At 59.4% G+C, this 24,146-nt stretch overlaps 1 protein-coding gene across 6 annotated transcripts; it reads right to left on the bottom strand.

Moving 5' to 3' along the window:
* Window positions 1-23,588, bottom strand: MYO1C (myosin IC). Of its 6 annotated transcripts, none has more exons than XM_068531454.1 (32): window positions 23,394-23,588; window positions 16,228-16,383; window positions 15,997-16,112; window positions 15,250-15,448; window positions 15,088-15,168; window positions 13,640-13,819; window positions 13,461-13,559; window positions 12,629-12,742; window positions 12,472-12,543; window positions 11,923-12,042; window positions 11,728-11,810; window positions 11,410-11,515; window positions 11,212-11,292; window positions 10,841-10,932; window positions 9,176-9,270; window positions 9,049-9,095; window positions 8,854-8,934; window positions 6,187-6,292; window positions 5,964-6,081; window positions 5,234-5,347; window positions 5,082-5,158; window positions 4,672-4,740; window positions 4,500-4,584; window positions 4,256-4,415; window positions 3,514-3,597; window positions 2,576-2,669; window positions 2,426-2,481; window positions 2,170-2,305; window positions 2,021-2,091; window positions 1,839-1,936; window positions 1,662-1,761; window positions 1-1,266 (listed from the first exon to the last, which is right to left on the bottom strand). In XM_068531454.1, the coding sequence occupies exons 1-32, from the start codon at window positions 23,466-23,468 to the stop codon at window positions 1,240-1,242; spliced, it is 3,192 nt and encodes a 1,063-aa protein (XP_068387555.1). In that variant the 5' UTR covers window positions 23,469-23,588; the 3' UTR covers window positions 1-1,239. The 6 variants fall into 6 exon arrangements, with proteins under 6 accessions (XP_068387555.1, XP_068387560.1, XP_068387557.1 ...); XM_068531459.1 differs by lacking the exon at window positions 23,394-23,588 and adding an exon at window positions 22,451-22,568; XM_068531456.1 differs by lacking the exon at window positions 23,394-23,588 and adding an exon at window positions 22,455-22,543.
* Window positions 23,589-24,146: the final 558 nt, after the last annotated feature.

The raw sequence follows: 24,146 nt of genomic DNA on the forward strand, positions 1-24,146 counted from the left end.
TTGGCAAACACGTATTGCTTTATTTAGTGTTTCTCTGGATTGCAGAAGTGTCAGCAGTGGGCTGAGATCCCCCAGGAGGGCAGAGGCAGCTGGGCAGTCCCCCAGCCCCTCTGGGGAGGTGGGGGGGGGAGGGGGAGAAGCAGCAGAAAGAGGTGATGCCCCTGCAGCTCCTCCCAAGGCTGGCCCCTTCCCCAGGCTCCCAGGATAGGGAGGGGGGTCAGGGGCCAGTAAAGGCCCTATTTCCTTGAATTGGGGCCAAAGTATATGGGCAGGGTGTTTGTCATCCTAAGGCATGGACTCAGGCAGGAGTGCTCCTCCCACCTGGTGGCCCCCAAGGGTGATTGCTGGTCAGGAAGCCACAGGCACCCTTAAGGCATGAGCCTGTTTCACGGGGCCCCCGTCCCTGGGAGAGGCAGTGAGGTGTGCTGAGGACAGGGCTGTAGTCTGGTTTTGCCCCAACCTGCTGGATGACCTTGGGCAAGTCCCTTCCCCTCTCTGGGCCTCTGTCTCTTGCTCGTCACACCAGGAGACTAGACTAGGTGATCTCTCAGAGTCGTCCAAACTCTATGCCCTAGATTCGTCCAAATTCTATGCCCTAGGGGTCCTGTCCCTACTCCAGGATGCCCTCAGGCTGGGATGATATTAGAAGGGCATTTTTAAGGCAGGAAGGAGGGGGCACGCAAGGGTGGTCTCAACCCCCAGGGGGATGTTGGAGTGGGCTACAGGTGGGCAGGCAGACAGACAGACAAGGTGCCAAGGAAACGAGGAGGAGAGGGTGGCCTGGGCAGGGAAGAGGGCACCAAGGCCCAGACCGCCCACCCTCTCAGCTCCATTCCCTGCCCTGCTGGAGTCAGGGAAAACACATCCAGTGTGTCTTGGGGGTGGGAAGACGGCTTCTTTAAAAAATAGTTTCCTATAAAGCATCAAAAAATCTCAGAGAAAACCTCAGCAAAAGTTCCCTTCTCTCAAATATTTGGCATTGGCAGTGGGGCTGGCGTGGCTGCCTCTGGCCCCGGCTTTCCTATTGCTGTGGCCCGGCCTGGCCCACTCCTGGGGCAGCTCCCTGGTCCCTGCTGCTCCCTCAAGAGAGGGGCAAGCGGCAGGCAGGAGTTTGTTGGTGGGCTTCAAGGTGTCCCTGGGTCCCTGTCTGGAAGCTCGAGTCTTTGGTAACTGGGAAGGGGAGAAGGGGATGAGCAAAGCACTGGGAGGCGGGAGTGGGGGGTCCAGTGGGCGCCTTCATCACCGAGAGTTCAGCCGTGGGGCCACCTGGGGGATGGGGGAGAAGCCCACGTGGTGAGCAGGAAGCAGAGGTGCTTCGAGCACTCATCTTCACGGCTTAGATACGTCACAGCGCGCGGGGGCAAGCTGGGGGAGCGGTCTAGAGGCCTCGGCGCTGGAGACTCCAACCCTATTCCCACGGGAACCACTGCCCAGGCCAGAGCGGGCCTCCCTGCCCCCCAGCACACCCTCATCCCCTTGGTCCCCACCCCCCATGCTGCCATCTTTATGACCCTCGGCACTGTGGGAGCTCAAAGGACCCACGGCGAGGTGCCCAGGCTCTGCCCAGCACTGCTGAGGTTGGAAGGCTTGGCCGCCAGAGGCTCTGCCCTGGCCCCAGGGCCCTCAGCCGGAGGCAGCTGCTGCTGCCAGGCCCCACTCACCACAGCCAGGTGCCCGTTCTTGGCCTTGGTGATGAGCAGCTCCGAGCCGGTCGTGAAGTCGATGATGCCATCCCTGCCGGGACCCCCTGCGAACGTGATGCTGGAGGGAAGGTGGTGCGTGAGGCCTGTCCCCCCCCAACGCGCACACAGCCCCCTCCCCGCCCCTCCCCGCCTCACCTGCCCTGGTTGATGTTGATGCTGTTCACACGGTCGGCGCTGAGGGCCGTCTTGGTCAGTGTCTCAATCACATGGTCACTCTGCAGCACCACGTCCCCCTGGGGGCCCAGATGGGGTCAAGGGTCAGGCCCTGCCCAGAGCCGGAGGAGCCGCCCCCTCCCTGCCTCCCAGGCGAGGGGCACCTTCTGCTTATTGTCCTCCCGCTGCACGTGCAGCACGAAGAGGCTGTCGCTCAGGCTGCTGACGGAGATTCCTGAGGGGGGAGGGCAGGGGTCAGGGATCAAGGGTCAGAGCAGGGGCCCCCCCCAGCCAGCCCTGGACTCCGGCTCACCGGTCAGGTTGGCGTACTCAATCCTCTGCTTGACTTTGGCATCCTCCACAATGACCACGGCGTTGGGCGTCAGCAGCAGCTGCCGGGAGCGGGGCTTGTAGCCCTTGCGGTCATATTTCACGACGGGCACGGCGTACTGGGGACAGAGGGTGGCTGAGGGGCCTCCTCACCTTCTGCCCGGGCCCTGACTCCCCCACCCAGTCCTCGGGCAGCAGAACTGTTTGGGATGGAGGGTGGCCGGCAGGCAGGGTCTCACCTGGATGGGCTCGGAGCCCAGGGCCTGCAGCACTTTGGGGCTGATCTCATCTGCACCTGCAACCCAGATGGGGGAGGGGGAGGTGAGAGGAGAAGAGAGGGGACTAGGATGGTGACGGAGGGCTTACGCACTGGAAAGTCAGGGGCTCACCAAGCCGTGTGCTGATGAAGAGCCTGGGGACACTCTGGGGGTAATTGTCCTTCTTGCCCTTGAAGATCTCACTAGCCACGGCTTTCTGCTGCAGCTGAGGAGACAAGGGCAGGGAAGGGGGGCTGTCAGAGGGGTGGCGACCATCACAGCAGGGACAGGCCCAGCCTCAGGAACTGAGACAGCCTCCCTCACCCTCTCTCTGGCCCCAGCACCAGAGGCTAAGCCCTGCCACCAACACTCCCCTTTAGCCCCTTCTCTCCCTTACCCCCATCCCCACTGACCAAGGCACAGGGCTCCTCAGAAAGGTCATGACAGACAGTAGTGTCAGGGTTCAGGCCCCACTTTGGGGATAATTCCCCATCATAGCAGGCCTTGGAGCCCCTGAGATAAAGCTCCGGCCTGGGACCTGGCTGGTTGCTAATACTCAAAAAACTACTACAGGTTGGGATTTCCCTGGCAGTGCAGTGGTTAAGACTCTGTGCTTCCACTGCAGGGGGCAAAGGTTCGATCCCTGGTTGGGGAACTAAGATCCTGCGTGCCACGTGGTGCGGCCAAAAAAATTTAAAAATTTTTTTAAAAAAACACTACTGCAGGTTAACTCTGCTGCGTGGGTCCTTTAGCATCATCCTATACTAAGTTGGCAAATACAAGGCACGTCAGCCACCAATGTCTCTCTCTGGAACTACTCTATCAGACGCAAGCTGCAGCCTTTTCAACACAGGGCTCTGGGCAGCCTCTACCAGGCCAGGGGAGCTGGTCTAGAAGATAAACCCTATTTGCTGTGCAAAATCTACTCCAGCCTCGGCTTCATACATGAAGCCAAACGGGCTGGGATCCATTTGAGGGCACGTGGTAAATTGGGGTGAAGGTCCTCCAGGCCAGCACTCTTCGAGTGGCCCCCTGGCTAGTCCCCCAGTGTCTGCCTCCCAGCCCCATACCTGCTGCTTCCACTCAGGGCTGATGCTCCGGCAGTACTTCCACACCATGTTCTTCCTGCACAGCTCCCGCAGCAGCTCCGAGGCCTGTGGGCGTGAGCGAGGTCAGGGCACCCAGGCAGCCTGGCTCCCTTCCCTCTGAAGACAACAGGCATGTGCCTACCATCAGGCCTTGGCCTAAGTGACACCCCCTCAACCTGGATCACTCTTCCATTCCTGAGTTGTTTCTTTGCAAAGAACTCATTCTTGGGACTTCCCAGGTGGCGCAGTGGTTAAGAATATGCCTGCCAATGCAGGGGACACAGGTTCGAGCCCTGGTCTGGGAAGATCCCACATGCCGTGGAGCAACTAAGCCCGCGCGCCACAACTACTGAGCCTGCGCTCTAGAGCCCGCGAGCCACAACTACTGAGCCCGCGTGCCACAACTACTGAAGCCCTAGTGCCTAGAGCCCATGCTCTGCAGCAAGAGAAACCACCGCAATGAGACGCCCGCACACCGCAACGAAGAGTAGCCCCCACTCGCTGCAACCAGAGAAAGCCCGCGCGCAGCAACAAAGACCCAACGCAGCAAAAAATAAATAAATAAAATGAATAAATTTACAAAAAAAAAAAAAAAAGAACTCGTTCTCTGCAGCCCAGCTCCAGTTCCCTTCCCTTCCCTGATGGCTCCTTTGGTCACATGGTTACTAGGTCCCTCCGCTGAGCATGCTGGTGGTTCCCAGGTCAGCAGGGAGGGCCCACGGACCTCACGCAGGGCAGGTGGCGGTGTGGGCCAGGAAGTGTCCAGGATATTCCGGGGCAGCTGCCGCCGCAGGTTGAGCAAAAAAGAGGTGCGCACGTGATCCAGGAAGAAGGCATTCTCGGGGCAACGGGGTGCGTGGCGCAGAATGAAGCCGCGGATGAGCCTGTGGGTGGGGGTGAGAAGCCTGGTAACGGACCCCCGCACACACACACTCTGCACCCCGCGCCCCATGGCGTCCAGTGCTCACCGCCGGATGGTCTGTGCTGCCCACTTCCTCTTGGCTGCCTTCCTCCGGCCCAGCGTTCCTCGCCACCACGACTGGATGCAGATGGCTGCCGAGACCACAGACGGCTGACCTCTATCTCCTCCCCACCCTTACCCTAGCCCCTGCCCTCCTGAAGACCCCTGGGCCCCCAAACCTGATCGCTTCACTCGGAGGAATTTCTGCCGCCAGTGAAAGCCCCTCCAGGTGGCCTGGATCTTCGTGGCTGTAGTTGGGAAAGAAAGTCACTTGGCCAGAGCGCAAGGGACCTGGCTGGGGGCCGGGCACTGTCAGACCTCACTGAGTGGCATGAGTGAGGGGAGTGGCTGAATGAGCATTAAGTGAAGGGAGAGTAAATGAAAGAGCAAGGAAGCGAGCAAAGCAACATGAGAACATGCTGAGTGTGTATCCAAGGGCAGGAGAGGGGGTGCTGGGGCTGGTGACGAGGAGGGCAGCTGAATGTGGGCGTGGCGGACTTCCTGGAGAAGGAGCCCAAATGCAGTGATTTCTTTCCTGCTCCCCAGAATGGACTCCACTGGGATAGGAAGGGTGGGGCCCCTCTCTCACCCAGGCTCTGCCGCCGGACCTCCAAGGCGTCCTCTGTGGCAAACAGGGTCTTGGGGAAGCGGATGAAGATCTTGGTCCTGTGAAGGCAGCACTGATCAGCCCCTGGTTGCCACCCCCGTGCCCCCCAAACACCAGGCGTGGGAGCCACTCACCTGCCCATCTTGTACTCTTCCGGCTTGTAGCCGAGGTACCTGACCAGCACAGCCACCCCATCCTGGGGCCGTCCTGCCCATATGGGCCATGTCTCTGGGCACAGTGACTTGTACCTGGGGACAGGAGGGGCAGAAATGCACTCAGCCCCCACCCCTGCCAGCATCCTTCTCTGGGGTCCCAAACCAGCTTTCCCGGGCATCTGCTGGGTGCTCCCACTGACTCACAGCTCACAGAAAGCCTGAGAGGTCGCTCTGTTACTATCCCTACTTTAAAGATGAGGAAACTGAGGTTTCTCATCTGCCGAAGGTCATGGGGCTAGAAAGTGGTAGAGATAGAATTCACACCTGATTGACTCCCCAGACCCCAAACTCAGGATAACCCCAAAGCTGCTCTATCCTTTCTGAGCTGATTGGAAACTCTGCCCTTTTCATAGGCTTTTACTATCTCCGCTGGTGATAGATAGGCATGTGGATATGCACGCTTCATGGACCCCTGAGCAGCTGCTCTGTGAGGGCAGGGCCTGGGGGGGGTGGGGAGGGCTGGTCTTTGCTCTACCAAGCTTGACATTAGGCCTGCAGCATGGAGGGGCCCCTGGTGTGGATCCCGCAGCAGCTCAGAGCCCCGTCCCTGAATGGGGCTGAGAATCGCTGTCCTCCCTCCCAGGATCTAGGAGCCTCCGACGACCCTCCCACCCCTTTCCCCTGGCGCTGAGCCAGGCCCCGCCCCCACCTCTGCAGGAAAGCCTCGTATTTGCGGCGATAGGCAAAGCCGGCTCTGCGCACGCGCAGGTTCTCCATCAGCCCCAGGTACTTCACCTGGTGCCGGATCAGCACCTCATCAAAGCGGCCTGGGGGAGGGATAACCGGGTGGTCAGAGGGCTTTTGCCGCCATACGGCCGTTGCCTCTGCAGGGGAGGCACAGCCTGCACCGGTCCAGGAGACAGAGGGCTTACCGGGCTGCTTGGCGTCATTGGGCTTGATGCAGCGGACGTAGGCAGGCTCCTTAGACTTCAGGATCTCCACCAGCTGCAGGAGGCTCATCTTGAACTGGGTGGCCACCTGCTCAGCCAAGATGAACGGAAGGTTGGTTGGAGCTGGGCTGAGGCTGCTAACCCCTGCAGATGCCACTCCCTGTGGCAGAGCTCCGAACCCCCCCAGAGACCCCTCCCTGGGGCAAAACAGAACCAGTTCCCACAACTACCCCTGCCCTGCGTGGGCCCTTACTTTTTTTTTTATTTTTATTTTTTAATTACAACACTTTATTCCAGCTTCGGCAAAGGTCAGAATTCTGAAGCTCCTGAAGACTGGGCAGCATTTCCACGTGAAATGTTACAACTTTACAAGTTTTGTTTCTTATTTAATTCTACATGCAGGAACTGAAACTTGGTAAAAGAAAAAATGCAAAAAAGCCAGAAAAAAAGATGTAATCAAGTTGTAGGGTATAGATGTGCTCTTCAACTAAATTTACTGTGCCTATTGGAAACCAAATGAAAGACAACTATCCTAATAAATTAACAGATTGCCAGAAACAGGCTAAGAACCCTCATTTCTATTTAGTGGGAGAAAACAAAACAAAACAAAAATGAAAGCAAAATGAAAGCTCTATTTCCATACTTTGTTTAGAGACAGAGGCTATAAACCCATGAAGGTCAACAAAATCTCCACATCCCCTTCTCCCATCACCCCTCCGTCACAATAAAGGGGCCAGACTACATCACCTGCATCCCTCTGGCCGAGCTAGAGACCTCAGTTTAAGAACCTCATTCCCGTCTTAAAAATCCTGCTCAGGTCTCCTGGCAACCTCAATCCTATGTCTTCCTTTGGCAGCCACTCTTTCTCTTTTTAGAATTTCAGGGCTGCATTCCTAAACAATGTGTCCTACTCCTATGCGTTCAACCGTTATCCCTGTACACTGCACTGCAGGAGCTTCAAGGACTTCAGGCCTGTGGGAGAAGCGGATGCCTCAGCAAAGATTTGCAATCCATTGTGGTCCCATTAATGCCAGGGGCGTATGCCTGGGGGTTCTGGAAGCATCAGGAAGGGGCAACTATTTCAGTCTGTGGGGTAGGGGGCATCAGGAAGGGTCTTCTGAAAATAACCCTTCAGCTGAGAATTAAAGGATAAGTAGGAGACAGCCAGAAGGAAGGCAGGAGGGGATGGCATTCAGGCAGAGCAACCGAGTGAGCAAAGGCTTGGTGTACACAGGGAACCACAAGCAGTGCAAGGACCCAGAGAGGGAGAAAAAAAGATAGTGTTAGAGAGGCAGCATCACGGTAGGACTCGAGAGCCACATTAGGGAGATTAAATTCTATCCTGAGGGAAATAGGGAGCCAAAGAGGAATTTGGAGGGAGGGAATGACAGGAAAAGATCTGCCTTTTGGAATAGCTCTACAGCAGACAGGTGGAGGATGGTTGGTAAGGACAGATGGGAAGCCAGGAGACCACAGAGGAGGCTGTGGCTGGCTCAGAGGACCGAACTGAAGTAAGGGTTACAGAGAGGCCGAGAGGCAAGGGTATTCAGGCAGCAGAAACCGGCAAGATCCAACGGTTGTTAGGATGAGGGCAATGGGGGAGGCTGAAGAATCAGGGATGATGCCCAGGTTTCTATCCTTCAGGACTGGGTGGAGGGTGGTCCCTGCCCTGAGTTAGGGAAACAGAAGGAGCAGGCCTGGGACACTGGGTAGTCAAGGGCCCTTTATAGACTACTGGGGTCTGGAGTGCCTGCAGGCCACTTGGAGATCAGTGGAATCTATGGCTTGCTGGAGAGGCCTGGATCGAGTGGGTGTGTCCTCACGAGGGTCAGGGAGGGGGATATGAGGCCAAGGATGAGAATGCTCAGGGAAGGGGCGGGGGTGGGGAGCAGAGGGCAGGGTCCCAGGGAGTCAGACTCTGGACAACATGCTGCCTCCATGGCCTCCCTGCCTGCATGTCTCGGCCTGCAGCACTGTGGCTTCTACCTCTCCATGACCTTGTTCTTCCTGGGACTGCCCTGGCACTCCTCCTGCCAAGCCCAGCAGCCACACCTCTGACCACAGCTCACTGGAGCTCTCCCTGCATCTGGCACCACTGGCCATATCTGCTTTTCCCCGTCTCTCTCCTTGAAAATGTCACTTTCCTGTCCACCTCCTGGTTTTTTTTGGACTGTGTACCTGTGTGGGGCCCTCTGTCTATCTGATAAGCACCTACTCATTCCCAAGTTATCTCAGATGCTTCCTCCTCCAGGAAGCCCTCCATGACCACCTCCCCTCTTCTACTCCCTCAGGCAATTTGCTGCTCCCTAAGTTTTCATAGCACCCTGTGCACATTTCTAGGAGAGCACCTATTCATTTTTGTATCCAAAGTGCCCAGCAATGTCCACTACAAATGTCTGCTGTGGGGGTGAATGCACGCAAGTGCCCGCACAGACACAGGTGTCCACACTTAGAGACAGTGCACACACAGGTACACATGGAAGTAAGCACAGATGCACCCACGGGCAGCCTCCCAGACACACACCGATGCACAGCCAGGCACCAGTGAACACACGAACTCACACACACACTGCTAACTCGCAGCTCATGCAGGCACTGGTCCCGCTCCCGTGCACACACACACCCCCTCGGGTCCCACAGCCTTCACACCGTCTCTGGCCGCTTCTTGTCACTGAGCTCGCTCCGGTCGAAGCACTGGCTCATGATGGGATTTTCCGAGCTGCACATGGTCTGTGAGGGCAGAGCAGGGCGTCATTGTGGGAGCAAAGGGTAAGGCCTGTCAGATTCCTGGGGCAGAGGTCATTCAGAGCCCAGACCGCGAGCCCTCCCCCTGGTCCTCCTCACCTCCTTCAGGTTCCGGAAGAGAAGGTCATTGTTTTTATCCAGAAACCCTGGAAGGAGAGAGCAGAGGTGAGGGGAGGGAGAGCCCCTCTCCCTGCCCACCGTGGGGACCCAGCCCCAGGATCCTCACCGGTCACGTTGTAGGTCACCTCCCCAGCATAGTGCAGCAGGCGGAACTCCCCGCGGCCCAGAGATTTCCTGGTCCGCTGGTCAGCCAGCTTGTGTCTGGGGGTGACAGGGAGAAGAAGCTGCAGATTGCAGGCCTGAGCCATGCACCCTGCCTGCTGAAGAGACTTCAAGAGAGGAACCAGGCATCCCGTAAAAAGCTGGCAAGGCGGGGCCACCTCCCTGCACAGAGGCCGCCACAGAGGCTCAGAGAGGTAGATGGCTTTGTCCTGGGTCACACAGCACCAGGACGGGGACCTTGGCCTCCGCACCACCAGGGCATGCTGGGTGGAGGGCTACTTGGCGTTGCTTTTGGCTGTTACATGGCTCTGCTCAGAGGGCTGAGTGCTGCCCACTACATTTTAAGACTGGAATCTGCCCCAAGAGACTACTTATGTCTTAAGCATGTTTATACCCTTTAGCCCGTTTTCTACTTTTAAGAACAATTCCAAGCAACTAACCAGAGAGACCAGGCAGAGATTTAAGGCACAGAGATAGATATTCGTGGCAGCCCTGTTTTCCCAGCAGAAACCTGGAGGCTGGACGGGGCCCCCAGAGGCTGGGTGAGAGCAGTGGAGTATCTGCTTTAGAGCCGCTGGAGGAATTGTTTTGAGGAAATTTTTCTGTTTGATGATACAGGAAGATACTCAGGATATAACATCATCCTGAGCCTTACACACAATAAGTTCTCAACTACGAAAAAAAAAATGTATAGAAAAAGGCAGGAAGAAAATGTCTCGAATTATTAACAGTGGTGACCTCTAGGTGACAGGATTACAAGTGGCTTTTGCACACGTTCCAACTTTTCTCTGATGAGGGACATTATTTTTACAGCCAGAAAAAGTGTTTTTTTTTCTTTTTTTCTTTTTTTTTCAGGCAAGGCTTTATTGGGGCCCCTGCTACAGCAGGTGGGGGGAGTGAGAACAAACAACAGGTTCCCTTGCTTGCTCGCTCCAGAGAAAGGTTTTTAATATTCCCTTAAGCAAAAATTGCTCAGGAGTTCCCTGGCAGTCCAGTGGTTAGGACTTGGCACTTTCACTGCCAGGGCCCGGGTTTGATCCCTAGTCGGGGAACTAATCTGCAGCCCTGGGCCTGAGTCCCAGCTCTGGACTTAACTAGATGTGAGATAACCTCGGGCAAGTGGCTTCATCTCTTTGAACCTCAGTAAAACCTCCTCTAGGGGTTGCTTCAGATTAGAGGAGGTGATGTACTCAAAATACACAGGGCAGAGCTGGAACAGAGAGGCTTGTTTCTTTTCTCCCCTCACTCTGCTTTAGGGGATTCCTTAAATATAAAGGAATTTCCAAATAAGGAAGCTAGGAAAATCTTAGGAAGTTTCATTCTCAAAAGGATAAGGAGGAAGCTGTGCTCCTCGCTTGTGACTCTGCGGACGCACCAGGAGCCGCGGCTCTGTGTGCCTGTCCTTCCCTTAGTGCCTCCTCTGGTCATCCCCTTGTGACTGGTGTTCAGTGATGAGGGGGCACTGCAGGCTTTCACAGGCTCTGCCCCAGGACGGCCCCACAAGCCCACTCACGTCAGGACCACAGGCTCTGCCCCAGGACGGCCCCACAAGCCCACTCACGTCAGGACCACAGGCTCTGCCCCAGGACGGCCCCACAAGCCCACTCACGTCAGGAAGTGTGGATGGTGCTTGACTGTGTCCTCCAGCTTCTCCAGGAAGGTCAGGTCCGTGGCCTCCCCGGGGCGCAGACACTCCTCATCCTGGGGGGTGTGGCAGAGGGTTAAGGGTGTGTCGGGGAGGGACTGCAGAGCACAGGGACTCAGGGGTCCCCATGGGAGGCGCAGACACAGAGGAAAGGGGCAGGTCACAGGGAGCCTCCCAGACCTGGCCAGCACCTCACCTCACCCTCCACAGATAGCCCTGTCCTGTCTCTGCTCAAACTCTGGCTCTCTGCGGACAGGCCCGGAGACCAAGGGGAAAGGGGTGATGTCATCCCACCCAGCCCCCAACACGGGGCCTTGGAGGAGCAGACGGCTCACCAAAATGGAGATGATGCCCTTGAACTTCTCCTCCACCAGGTCACAGATGATCTTGTTGTTGAAATACTGGACAGGCTCCCACTGAGGGGCAAGAGGGGAGGAAGGCATCATCATGGGGCCCTGGCACCTCTCCTGGGGAGACCGACGCCTGGACGTCAATTCCATGGCACATGGGGATGCCCGCAGGCTTGCACTCACCGCGATGCCCTCTGCCTCATACTCCTCCTGTTCCGACTTGAGGGTGAGCTCAATGAAGAGCTGCTGCAGCTTCTCATTGCAGTAATTGATGCAGAACTGCTCAAAGCTGTGAGGGAAGTGGAGGAGCCCTCAGTAATTCCAGGGGACATGGGACCAGGAGCAGGGGAGGGGTGGGATGAGGCCCCACAGCTCTAAGGGAAGAAACACAGAGCAGGACCCAGGTGGCTGGGAAGACACTGGCAGGGATGTGAGAGGCCGGGGAAGAGGAGAGGCGGGGAGACGGGAGGAGAGACAGGAAGGGGACAGCGGGGCGCTGACCTGTTGTTCTGAAACACTTCGAAGCCATAAATGTCCAGGAGCCCGAGGACCGTGGTACTCCGCCAGCTGGGGCTCTCAGCATCCTAGGGCCAGTTGACCGAGAGCATGGGTCCCAACGTTCGCCAGCTCCCAGCCCCGGGCCTCCCTGGTCTGCCCTCCCTGCCACCTTGGGAGCAGCAGGGGCCAAGCCCTCACCTTGGAGGCCAGCGACCTGTTGATCTTCGTGACCAGCCAGGTAAAGGTGCGACTGTACACAGCCTTGGCGAGCGCGTCTCGCGCGTACGCAGCCTGTTCTAGGTTTAGCGGGCTCAGGAGCTGGGGGTGGAGAGTGAGATGGGGAGATGAATGCAGCCCCTTCCCACCCCTGGCCCCTTCGCACTCAGGAAACTGACCACTCTGCCCTCCCCGCCCCCAATGAGTCTGGGGTTGGGGGGCACCAGGGGAGGACACAGTGGCCCCACCAGAGGGAAGGTGGTGTAAGACAAGAGACCTCATTCCTGAAAAAAAAAAAAAAAAAAAAAAAAAGAGGCCTCATTCCTGGAGGTGAGTCTTCCTTCCAGCCTCACCCTCTTGCTGTGCGACCTTGGCCAGCTCCCTGAGCCTCCCAGAGCCACCCGCCTTACGTCCTTCCAGCATTGCTAAGACCAGCTGAGCAGACCAGAGGAAGGGGATGATGGGAGGGGGGCTGCCGTACAATACCTGCTCCCGCCCCCACTAGCTCCTGAAGCAAACGCTGGGCCTCACCTCTTCGCCCTTGGCGATGATCTTCCTGTGTGTCAGGGCTTCCCGCAACGTTGAGCCTTCCACACCAAGGAGCTGCCAAGGGAAGGGGTCGGCCTGGTGAGGGTGCACTCCCCCCGCCCCAGCTGCCCTGCCCTCGCCCTCTGCTTGCCCCACTCACCCTGGTCAGATACTTGAGCTGGTTCTCGGTGGTGACCTGGGCGTTGCTCTCCTCATCGGCAGCAAAGTGGATGTTGCCCAGATGCAGGACACTGGCCACGATGCTCAGCAGGTCCTGGGGGGACGGGGGCGGGGGGGCAGGTGGGGGTTACAAGAGGGGCTGAGAGCCCCACAGGGGCACAGAGTGGATGGTCAGAAGGACCCGGGAGAGGGGTTTCCCTGGTGGCGCAGTGGTTAAGAATCCGCCTGCCAATGCAGGGGACACGGGTTCAGGAAGATCCCACATGCCACGGAGCAACTAAGCCCGTGCACCACAACTACTGAGCATGCGCTCTAGAGCCCACGAGCCACAACTACTGAGCCCACATGCCACAACTACTGAAGCCCGCGCGCCTAGAGCCCGTGCTCCACAACAAGAGAAGCCACTGCAATGAGAAGCCTGTGCACTGCAATGAAGAGTGGCCCCCGTTCACCGCAACTAGAGAAAGCCCGTGGGCAGCAATGAACACCCAATGAAGCCAAAAATAAAAAAAATAATTAAAAAAAAAGAACCCATTGCTTTCAAAAAATTAGCAAAAGACAGACTGTCTCTGGCAGAAATGGAACTCCTTCTGCCTCTTCTTATTTTCACATAAACAGAGACTATGGTACCTGCATGCAGCAACGAAGACCCAACACAGCCAAAGATAAAATAAATTTTAAAAAGGAGGCGGGAGAGGTGGTAAAGGAAATTTGAGAGGAAAAGGCGGCTAGAGTAGAAACGGGGTGTAAAGGTAGACGGAGATTTTCAGGGTATGACAGGAGGAAAGGGAGGGTCCCAGCAGAGGCCTCACCTCCACCTCATCCTCGGTGAAGTCGATGACCGTCAGAGCCTTCCTGACAACCTTCCAATCATTCTTGTCGTTGATGGAGGAGACTTTGGCGCACTGGCCCTGGAGGAAGGGCAGAGCTGGGTTCTAGCCGTGGCACTGGGCTCCCTGGGTGGCACCCGCACTGCCTGGCCCCTACTCACCTTCACCAGGTACAGGTAGCTCTGGGGGTTCCGTTCCAGGCCCAGCCTGCGCAGTGTCTCCTCCTCGCCCCCCTCCAGCAGCTGGTAGAAGACGTGGAAGTTCCTCTCCCCGTGATTCTGGTGCACCACCCGGGACTTCTCCAGGAGGTAACTGAGGATGTGGCCACCCACAGGGGCGCCCTGTGGGCAGGGCAGGATGTAGCGACTGCTCAGGGGGACTGGGGACAGAGCCCATCTTCCCCTTCCTCTCCTGCCCTCCGAATTCGAGCTCTGCCAATGGCTCAGGCAAGTCGCCCCCTCTGGCCTCAGTTTCCTTCTCTGAGAAATGAGGACGCTCAGCCCTATCTACCTGGCGGCTCCACTTGGATGTCTGACAGGCTTCTCAGTCTCAACAGGCCTGAAACTGAGTTCATCTCCCCTCCTCAAACTAGCTCCCTCTTCCCATCTCGGTCAACGTTCTAGGTGTTCAGGCCAAGCAGTCTGCAGTCCTGGAAACCTCTTTGTCTCCCACACCTCACATCCAGTCGGACAGCCAATCCTGCTGCCTTAACCTTCAGAACCTCCAGAATCCAACCACTGCCACCACACTGGGCCCAGCCACCATCATCTGTCATCTAGATTTAATAATCATCAGCTTCCTAACTGGTTTCCTTGCTCAGCCTGGTTCTCTACCATCTATTCTCAACAAAGCGCCAGAGTGATCATTTTAAGAGGAAAGTGAGGTCATAACACACTTCTGTTTCAAACTTTCGGGACTTCCCTGATGGTCCAGTGGTTAGGACTCCGTGCTTCCACTGCAGGAGACACAGGTTCGATCCCTGGTCGGGGAACTAAGATCCCACAAGCCACATGGGCACGGCCAAAAAAAAAAAAAAAACCCCAAAAAAACCCCAACTCTCTAGCCTCCCTTCCACTCAGAGCTTAAAAAAAGTTCTTACAAAGACCCAAAAGGACCCACAGCATCTAGCCTCCTCTTCTATTCCTTGGCCCCTTGCTCTCTTCTCCAGCCACTCTGGCCTCTTTGCTGTTCATGAACATATCAAGCACTTTCCCCATCAGAGCCTCTGCACTGGTGATGCCCTCTGCCCGGACTCTCCTAGGTATCTGCACAGCTCATTCCTCTGTCTCCGTCAAGCTTTTACCAAATGCCACCTTCTCAGTGCCTACTGTATCTGCCTCATTTAAAACAGCAACTGCTCCCGCCCCTTGCCTCATTTTATTTTTTGCCGTGACACTTGTCAGCTAAATTACATTTTTCTGTTTACTGTCTATATCCCTGGAGGCAGGATTTCTGTCTGTTTTGTTTCACTGCTGCACCACCAGCACCTGGAACAGCGCCTGGCACACAGTAGGTGCTCAATAAATATTTGCTGGTGCCAAAGACCTGGCCAGTGGGCGCCTGCTGAGTGGGAATCCCACTCCCCCTGCCCTGCCCCACCCACAGGTACCTTGAAGTCAAACTGCACATCCATGTACTTCCCGAACCTGCTGGAGTTATCGTTCCGGAGGGTCTTGGCATTTCCAAAGGCCTAGGAGTGAACGGGGGTGTGAGGGGTGCCTGGCAGTCTCTCTCTGCCCCTCCCACCCCCCAGATGCTGCTGTCCCCTCACCTCCAGCACGGGGTTGCTCTGCAGCAGCCGGTCACGCACGGCACCACCCCGCTCGGGGGCTGGGCAGGTCTCAGCATAGAACTGCAGCAGCCGCTTGGTGGCCTCTGTCTTGCCTGCCCCGCTTTCCCCAGAGATCATCACTGCCTGGTCCCGGCGCTCCGTGCGCAGTGCCCGGTACGCAGTGTCAGCCACCGCGAACCTAGGGCAGAGGCCCGTCAGGAGCTTAGGGGGCCAGGGGTCAAGTGGCTGCAGGGAGTGGGAGTCCCACAGGTAGGACCGGGGGTGGGCACTCCCATGTCTAGTGGGGTTCACAAGGGGCTGTACCCTTGAGGATGGGGGAACCCTCCAAGGTGTGGGTCAAGGGAGATCCTTCCCAGCTGAGGATGGGAGTCATATTCAGATGGAGGATTGAGGGGATCACTCATGGGTGGGGGGATTGGAGGTCATTCAGGTGAAGGTTGAGGTCACTCATAGGTAGGGCTGGGAGGTCCCTCAGAGGTGGGGGTCAGAGGGTCACTGAGGTTGGAGGGCCATGTTCAGGTAGAGCTAGGGGAATAAGTCATGGGTGTGAGTTGGGGTGGAGGCTGGGGGGGGGGGTCCTGCCCAGATGGAGTAGAGAGATTCACCTTGGGTGGGCACTGGGCATTCCTCACAGATGTGAATTGTGATTCATTCCATGTGGGAGGTCGGGTGGAGTCATCTCAGGTGGAGATGAGGGGGTCACTCATAGGAGGGGGGGTCACTCACAGGTGGGGTGGCACCTCATAGAAGCTGACGCCCCGGTAACGCTCCATGTGTTGCCGGCTGTAGATCTGCAGGTCCCGGTAGGGGTTGACAGAGACCAGCACAGGGCCAATGTAGGTCTGGGGGTCAGGGGAGGAGGGTCAGAAGTTTCTCCCAGAGGCCCCTGAGCCTCTTTCCCTCACAGCCCGCATCTGTGCCCCCAGCACCCCCTGCATCTTCCCACTCGGGCCTCACGTAGATGAGGTTCTCCCGGAAGCGTCGCCGCAGGTTCTCGATGAAGGCTGCCTCGCTGGTGAAGTTCTCCAGCAGCACGAAATCCTGTACCCCGACCCGGTCACGGGCGGTCAGTGCACTCTCCATGGTCACCCGCACCCCGTCACTGCCCAGGGCCTGCAAGGAGGGGCCATGGGAGAGGGTCAGCGGCAGCAGGTTAAGGGAAGGCCACTTCTCCCCTCTAGCATAGACTGCGGGACTGAGAGGACAACCAGGGGCACAGGGACACAGGGGGCCTGGACACACGACGCAGGGAACACCCAGGAGACGGGTGTACCAGGCTGGGTACAGTGGGCTTGGATGGCAGGAAGCTGGCACACGGAACACTGAGGACGCGAGTCCCGGAACAAAGACCACATGGGACCTGAACACAGGACACTGGAGCACAGAGCACCCAGAGGACACGGGGGCAAGACCACTGAATCCAGGGAGACGCTGGTTTTGTGCAGAGAAAGGGGGGGTCATGAGAATAAGAGAAGGAATGCTCTGTTGACCTTGGACAAAACCCCTCCTCTCTCTGGGCTGTGTCCTTCTCAAGAAGGAGGAGTCGAGATAGACCAAGTGACCTCAAGTCCCTTAGCTCTGGGCCACGTGTGACAGGTGCTTTGTAGGACAAATAGCTCAAAGTGAGTTCTACAGGCAGGGTGGGGCCATCTCTCCCATGCCCACTCCCAAAGTCTCCAGGGGGAGAGTGTCTAGGGACCTAGCAAGAGGCCACCCCAGGCCACAGGAGAGAGATTCCCCCAGGGGACCTCCCATCCCAGCTGGGCTCATCACCCACCCCAGAAGGAGGGCCCTCCCTCCCACAGCTGAACCACGCCCTCCCCACCAGCTGCCAGGTTCCCCAGACACACTCCTCCCCTGAGAGCCCCGGAAAGCCTCAAGGGAGTGGGGATTTTACCGCGGAAAACCCAGCTCCCTCCGGACCCCGTCAGAGGGTGGGGAGAAGTACAGGCTCAACAAGGCCCTCACCCCACAGCACACTCTTCAAAAGGGTCTGAGGGCTCTAGAAAACTGACACCAAGAGTGTCAAGGGTCAGAGAAGAGCAAGGTGGCCGCCGTGGTGGGAGGGGGGTGTAGATACCCAAGAGGCCACTAGGCCTCCTCCAACCGCAGACCACCCAGATCTCTGGCCCGGGAACCCCTCAGGGTCTGGCCAGGGGCCTGCCTCTCTTAGGCCTGTCCCTCACTGCCCCCTCCCCCCTCCAATACTGTCCCGAAGCTGCTGCCAAATCTGGCCCGAGCTCCAGCCCCCTTGCCCTCTGGGTGACGGGTCTCGGCGCTCTCAGCCCTCCCCGGGAGCTATTCGCCCGGCCCAGGTCCGAGAGCCTCACGGCCCTCCCTGCCTCGGCCTCCTCCCCCTGCAACTTTCCGGGACGTTTTTCCACCCGAAATTCCTGGGCCGCGCCCGCTTCCTGGCGGGGCCGAGGCGGCGCCGCGAGGCCGGGAGGGACGCCCGGGACCCCCGCCCTGCTCACCAGCCCCGCTCACCGACGCTCGGTAGCGCATCCTGCCCGGTCGGCCTGGCGCCCTGCTCCGCTGCCCGTGCTCTCGCCTCGGGGCTCGGCGGCGGCGGCGGCGGCGGCGGCGGCGGCGGCGTCACGAGGGAGGGGCCGACCCGCCCCCCGTTCCGCCCCCTCCGTGAGCCTCGGAGGCGCGGGACTCCCCGGGCACCCCCGCCTCCTTCGGTGCTTGGACTCGGGGGTCCCTCCCCAGCTGGTAGGGGTGGGGCAGGAACTAAGGGGGATCTCGCGGCGTGGGTGGGTACAAGGGTGGGGGTGGGGGCGGGGGCGGAGCTCCCCGCCGGGCAGGGGCTCCGCCTGAGTCAGGTTTTCCAGGAGGGACTTCGTTGGTTCCAGGGTGGGGCCCGGAACCCGCGCGGCCGCCGCGTCTACACTGACCCGGAACTCACTTCCGGGCTTGTGTCTACACTACGCACTAGGCCAGGCGCGGGACTCACTAGGCAGAGGCCCGTGGGTCCCGGAGGAAGCAGGATTTCCCTCCCCCCCCTCACTCCAACCTCGAGTCCCGGGAAAGTTAAAAATAGAACGAAATGTCCAAATACGGCCGGCGCGCCCAGGCGGGCGGAGCCTCCGTGCGGGACACTGTCCACCCCCGTACACTCTCTGGAGGGTGGATCCCGTGTCTTTAAGTCTCTAGAAAATCTCTTTAGTTTCCCGCGTCAGCACAGAGCGCGTACCCCAGGGACGAGGACAGCCAGAGCACCTTTGCCGAGCGCGGTGCGTGCCCGGCCTCCATGGAGGGCTCAGCTTTCCATCTGGGGAATCCACGTCCGACTTCCAGCATTTGGGGCAATACCTTTCTCCCCTATCGAGGACATCCCGACTAGGGCCCCTGTGCCCAGGGGCTCTTCACCTCTCTCCTTCCTCTGGAGAGGGTCTCCCTCTCTTTTCCCTCTGGACCTCTCCATACTTTCTGCCCAGGACATCCTCCCTCTACCCAAACCAGCCCCCAGCAGCCCCGCCCTCGCTGGGCTCTCGGTGGGCAGCAGCCTGGGGGGCAAACTCTAGCTCAGATCCCAGCGCTGGTGGGGGTGTGATGGCTAGTGCTTCTTCCAAAAGGCTGGGCTGCTTCTCACAAGCTGTATGACTGCCAGCAGGTCAGTTAATTTCTGGGAGCCTCTCCTTCAGCCTTAAAACGAGGCTAATACCTGTCTCAAAGGGCGGTTGAGAAGGCTAAGATAGGGCGCCAAGGCACCTCCCAGGCCTTCAGTAAACACCACTTCCCTCTCTCGGCCAGACACTCTTTGCACACACGCTTGGAGCAGACCTACTAAGAGCCAGGTCCTGGGCCAGACAGGTCACACTTCTTATATAGCGGGGAAAGCCCCTCAGGCGTGTCTGCCTGCCAGTTAACAAAGAGCTCTCGAACTTTACCTGTGCCCCACCTGACACATAAGGAACCCGAGGCGCAATCGCCGGATGCTGACTTGACCTAGGGGGCCAAAGCTTAGGGCTGGGACCCAAAGCCTCAGCGTGCCCCTCTCTCGGACCTGGGCTCCCCGGGGAGGGAGTGAGGTTGCGGCAGGTGCGGGCTGTAGCGTCGTGGGGAAGGCTCATTACCTCGAGAACAACAGCCCGGCCGGAGCCGCCCGCGGCCCTGGGGACCCCGCGGCGGGGGCGCCAGCTGGGAGATGGGGCCCTCTGGAGGGAGCGAGGGGACTGGGTGCCACCGCGCGCAGCTGGGAGATGGGTGGGAGCGGAGGGGGCTGGGGTCTTAAATGCCACCAGCTTCGGGCTGAGGGCGGGAGGAGGCCCCCTCCGCGAGGGGACTCAGCCTCCCGCTCACCCGGAGGGGAGGGCCTTGGAAGACTGGAGGAAGGGGGTCCAGCCGGTCCCCACCAGGAGCACGGCTCTGGGGCGGTACAAGGACTAGGCTGGCTCGGCTGGCAGCCGCCCGCGGGCCCGAGGCGAGGAGCTGGCAGAGGGGCGGGGCCTCGCGGCCGCAGTGCCCGCTCCGGCCGCCGCCGCGTCAAGCGGCAGGAATGAGGGGAATCCGCGTGCGGAGGGGTCCGGCCGGCCACCCCCGCCTGAGCCCCGCCGCCGCATTCCCCGGATGCCCGCTGACTTCCTTACAGCCGCCGCCCGGTGGCGGAAGGAGGGGGCGTCTCCGCTGCCAGGCGGGCCAGAGGGCCTGCTCCCCGACCACAGTCTCTGGCCACCGCCCCAGGCCGCCTCGCCTCACTGGACGGAAGCGCCTGCCCGGGAGAGGGGGTAGGGAGGCGGGGGACAGAGGGTGTGAGAGACACCGCGGCCAAGGCTGCAGCGCCGGGCGCTTCCTGCGTTCGGAGCGCTGTCTCCTGGTACTGTACTCCTTTCAATGCCCTCAGCCCGAGCCATGAGGTCTGTATTATTACCCCCATTCTACAGACGGGGAAACTGAGGCTGGGCAGGCGAATGACGTGTTCAAGATCCCAGGATTAGTAAAAGGAGAGGTGGGATTGGAACCGGGAAGTCTACCACAGTCTACTCCTGCAGGGCTGCCCTGAGGGAAAGACGCCTGCCTAGCGGCTGGAGGATTTCCCAGCTTCTCTGTCAGGGTTAACATGCTACCTGCCAGGCCGTGACCTTCCTTAGCGAACCCGTGACCGCAGTGCCCAGTACCCACCCTTGGCGGTGTTGTGTGACTATTGACATGTAGGCCTTAGGAATAGCAGCTAGGGAGTGGCCCATGACCTGTGCCCCCTGCATGGCCCTGGACCTAGGGGCTGGCTGCAGGCTGGGGTGCAGCTGTGACCCCTGAGTGACCCAGGACTTATTTCCCAAGGATGCCTGAGTCTCCTCCCACCTGGGGAGGTGTTTCCCATAAAGTTGGCGCAGGCCCAGCAGACCTGGGTCATCCAGTGCCCGTTACCTAGTATGGGCCAGGTGCCCCCAAGCCTGCCCTCTGGAGTGGGGAGGGCAGTGGGCAGCCTCAGGTGTTCCCCCAGCTCAGGGCTATGCGGGTCTGGAGAGGGTGTTCTGAGGACCCCCAGATTGCTGCTAGAAACTGATTTCCACTGAGGCAGCCTCGTGGCCTGTTAGGGCAGCGGAAAGAACCATAGCCTATCTCACCCACAGCGCATGCTGGGCACAGAACAGGTGTTCAGCTTTTTTTTTATCAAACATATCTTAAGTCTGGGCCCAGGCTGCCCCACCAAGGACTGTTCCAGACTCAAGGGAACTGTTGCGAGGGGGAATGGAAAGAAAAGGTGGGGACTTAGGGGTTCTACCTGATATCTCACTGGGCCCCAGTCAAGGGCTGTACACTCTGGCTCCAGAACCATGGGCCTTTTGCCTGCCAGACACCTCTGCCTGGGGGTCCAGCAGAAGTAAACAAAGCGCCTTGCCCCCTAACCTATCCTCCTTGTTCAGTATCCTGTAAGATAAGAGGAGGCAGGCACCTCCAGCTAGTCATCACTGCCTGGCATCAAAAGGCCTGCCCTCCTCGCTCCACTCCTCACACCAAGGGGTCACTACCTGCTAAAACCTCCCCTTGGTTCCTCCATCACTGCTCTGCCCCTGGACCAAGCAAGCAGCCTCCAAACTGGCCTCCCTGCCTTCCTCCCTCCAATCCATTTTCCCACAGCCGCCTGTGGTATTTACAAATGCAAATCCGATCAGTTAACATCTCATGTTAATAGAGTGAAGGTTTATAGGGCACCTGTCCATATGCCAAGCACACCCACTGCTTCTTGCCAGGCCCCTGTATGTGGACTCCAGTAGCCCCCTGTGTCCTCAGTTTACTCCACTGCTCCTGCGCTCCTGTGTGGGTACAGGGGCAGCCGTCTCCAGTCCCTTCTCTCCCCATGTCTTCCTCACCACCACACACAGCCAGGAGGAGCTGCTTCCGCCTTTGCCACCAGCCGCGTGGCTCTAAGCTTCAAGCCTTTGCACCTGCAGCTTCCTTGGCCCTCGCACCCAAACCCCTCCCCACCTGACTGACTCTTAGTCATCCTTGAAGATTCGGCTCAGGTATCACTTCCTCCAGAACCCCTTCCAGACTCCCCGCAACACACAGTCCCCTCCTTATCGCATTCCGCTCTGATCGAAGGTTTCCTTGTCAGTCTCTCCCAGGAGACTGCTCCCGCTCCAGGCCAGCACACAGTGGGAGCTCAATAACCCCTCGTGGACGCCTGTGTGAATGAATGAATCACAGAGCCCGGGAGTGTGAGCAGAAGGCCGGAGCGTGCCGGGCGTTGAATAGGCCGTGGGCCAGCCATTCATTCTCTCATTCATCTCGGAGCCCCCCAGCCGCCGCACTCACACGCAGAGGCCACTGGCGCGGCTGGGCCGGGGGGCGGGGAACGGGAAGGGGCGGGGCCCGGGCGGCTGCTCCGGAACCCGGAGGCACAGCCGGCAGTCGGAGGGCCCCAGAAGGCGCGCGGGGCGCTTGTGTCACGCGACCCCAGCCGCTCCTCGCCGCCCTCACGTTACGCGCAAGAAATCTAAGTCTCCAACAGGCCGAGTCCCGGCGCCACCGGGTCCTGGGACCCCGCACGGGCCGGGCAGAGCCCACCCTCGGCCCCAGCGATCCCTGGACCGGCGACCCCCGCCTCCCCAACCGTAGCTCCGGGCCTGGCTCGCCGCCCGGCCGCTTACTCTCTCCTCCATCCCGCCCGCCAGCGGAGCACCCCCCCACCCCCGGGGCCACGCGGCTGCGGCCCTCCCGGAGTTCCGCGTACCCACCGGCTTGGCTTCTCGGGTGCGCGGGCGGGGGCCAGGCTAGGCGGCGTGGCCGGCTCCGGAGTCGGCGGCCCAGGCACGCTCTCCCCGCCCAGGGCCCGCCCGGGGCCAGGCCGCACCCTGTCGTCATCCCGGGCAGGGCCCAGGCCCCGGCGCGCGCGCGCACCCTCCGGCCCCGCCCCGGCCGCCCCGGTGCCGGCCCCGGCCCCGGCCCCGGCCCCGGCCCCGGCCCCGGCCCGCGTCCGTGTCCGCGGCGGCTTGGTGCAGCACACTCCGCAGCCAGCTCCCGGGGACGAGGCGCATCACAGTCATTCACACACACGCACACACGCACCCTCCTCCGGCTGACGACCGGGCCCACTCTCTGTAGTGCTGGGCGCCGGGTGTCTTATGGGGTTCTCCCTTCTCATCCTAGGGCGCCTTTGCATCACTAGAGCAAACCCGACCCTGCCCTGCGTGCCAGGCCAAGTCAATTCTTCCCCTTTTCTGCCTCGCTCCATTCACCCTCCTTCTCCACCCACGCTACTGCTCTGAGCCGGCCAGTGTCTGTTCTTCAGGCCAGACGGGAAAGCAGCAGCATTAACTGAGCCTGTACTATATACACCTGGAGCTTTGCATGCGCTGGTCCTTAGATCTCAGAGCGGCCCTGTCACCTCGGTGTTGTTAGTCCAGTTCATAGGCCAGCCCACTGAGGATCAGGGAGCTGGAGGAGAAGGGATTCAAACCCAGACCCCGCTTGGAAACACTCTGCTCCTGGTGGGCTTAAACCCTACCCTCTTCCTTCCATTTACCCCTTCTTGTCTGGTCTGTTCCTGTCCCACCAAGGATCAGAATGCTTCCGCACTGCTCACCTCTTTCCCAAGGGGTTTGCTTGAGAGGAAGCTGCCGGGCCCTGGCAAGCCACTGCCACCCTTCCTCCCAGCCCAGAGCATCCCAGCTTACAAGCTTGCAGGGCCTGTGGGGATGAACCACACGGATGATCTCCCCGGTGGGTATCAGCTCCACTTGCAGGGCCATTCCGTCTGTGGATAGCCAGCGTGCTGAGCACTGGGGCCTCTGAGCAAAAGCCCGTCTGCCTGCCCGCCCGCTGGTTCTGGCTGCTCCCGGAACCAGGAATCTAGTCTCACGCTGGGATGGCCGCTTGGTTCAGCTTCAACTCCAGCCCCGGGGGATGTGTCTGGTCCAGTGCCTCAGGACACAGCTGGAACAGCCCAGGTCTGATTGGGAGGCCTCTTGGTCCAGCAGGGTTGGGGCAGGAAGAGGAGGGGCTGAGGGATGGAGGAAATGCTTGTTGTCCCAGGTAACCAGAGGAGCTGATGCAGCCACCCATGGGGGACCCTGGGCTCCAGGTCAAAGGGTAGGAGGCCTTTCCCCCCAGCAGCTCTATGGCCAGGCCTCTCCCGCTGCCCTCTCGCTGGTATCAGCTGGAGAGCACAGTGACCACTCCCCAAGTCAGAATATACATCCTGCCCTAAGCCAAGAGGATCCATCAATAGGCACTGCCCCTCCTGCAGCAGTCCCCCCCCCCCCAGCTTGTCCGCCTCCCACAGCAGCAGGTGAGCCCCTGGAGTTTGAGGCGCCAGGCTGCTGGGGACTGGCCATGTTGGGCAGAGGGGTTAGCTGGAGAGGCAGGAGTGCACTGTGAGGAGGCCCCTGTCCCACCCTGCTCTGGAGCCTCAAATGCTTGAGGTTGGT

The sequence above is a fragment of the Eschrichtius robustus genome, chromosome 20 (genome assembly GCF_028021215.1).
Source record: "Eschrichtius robustus isolate mEscRob2 chromosome 20, mEscRob2.pri, whole genome shotgun sequence".
NCBI lineage: Eukaryota > Metazoa > Chordata > Mammalia > Artiodactyla > Eschrichtiidae > Eschrichtius > Eschrichtius robustus.

What these genes read in the sequence shown, in the direction of transcription:
- MYO1C (XM_068531454.1), bottom strand. Translation starts at nt 23,468, where the DNA reads ATGGCCCTGCAAGTGGAGCTGATACCCACCGGGGAGATCATCCGTGTG. An exon ending in ATGTGCAGTTTGACTTCAAG is followed by an intron (nt 13,820 to 15,087) that starts GTACCTGTGGGT and finishes CCCTGCCCACAG; the next exon opens with GGCGCCCCTGTGGGTGGCCA. An exon ending in TGAGTACGCCAACCTGACCG is followed by an intron (nt 2,092 to 2,169) that starts GTGAGCCGGAGT and finishes CTCCCCCCTCAG; the next exon opens with GAATCTCCGTCAGCAGCCTG.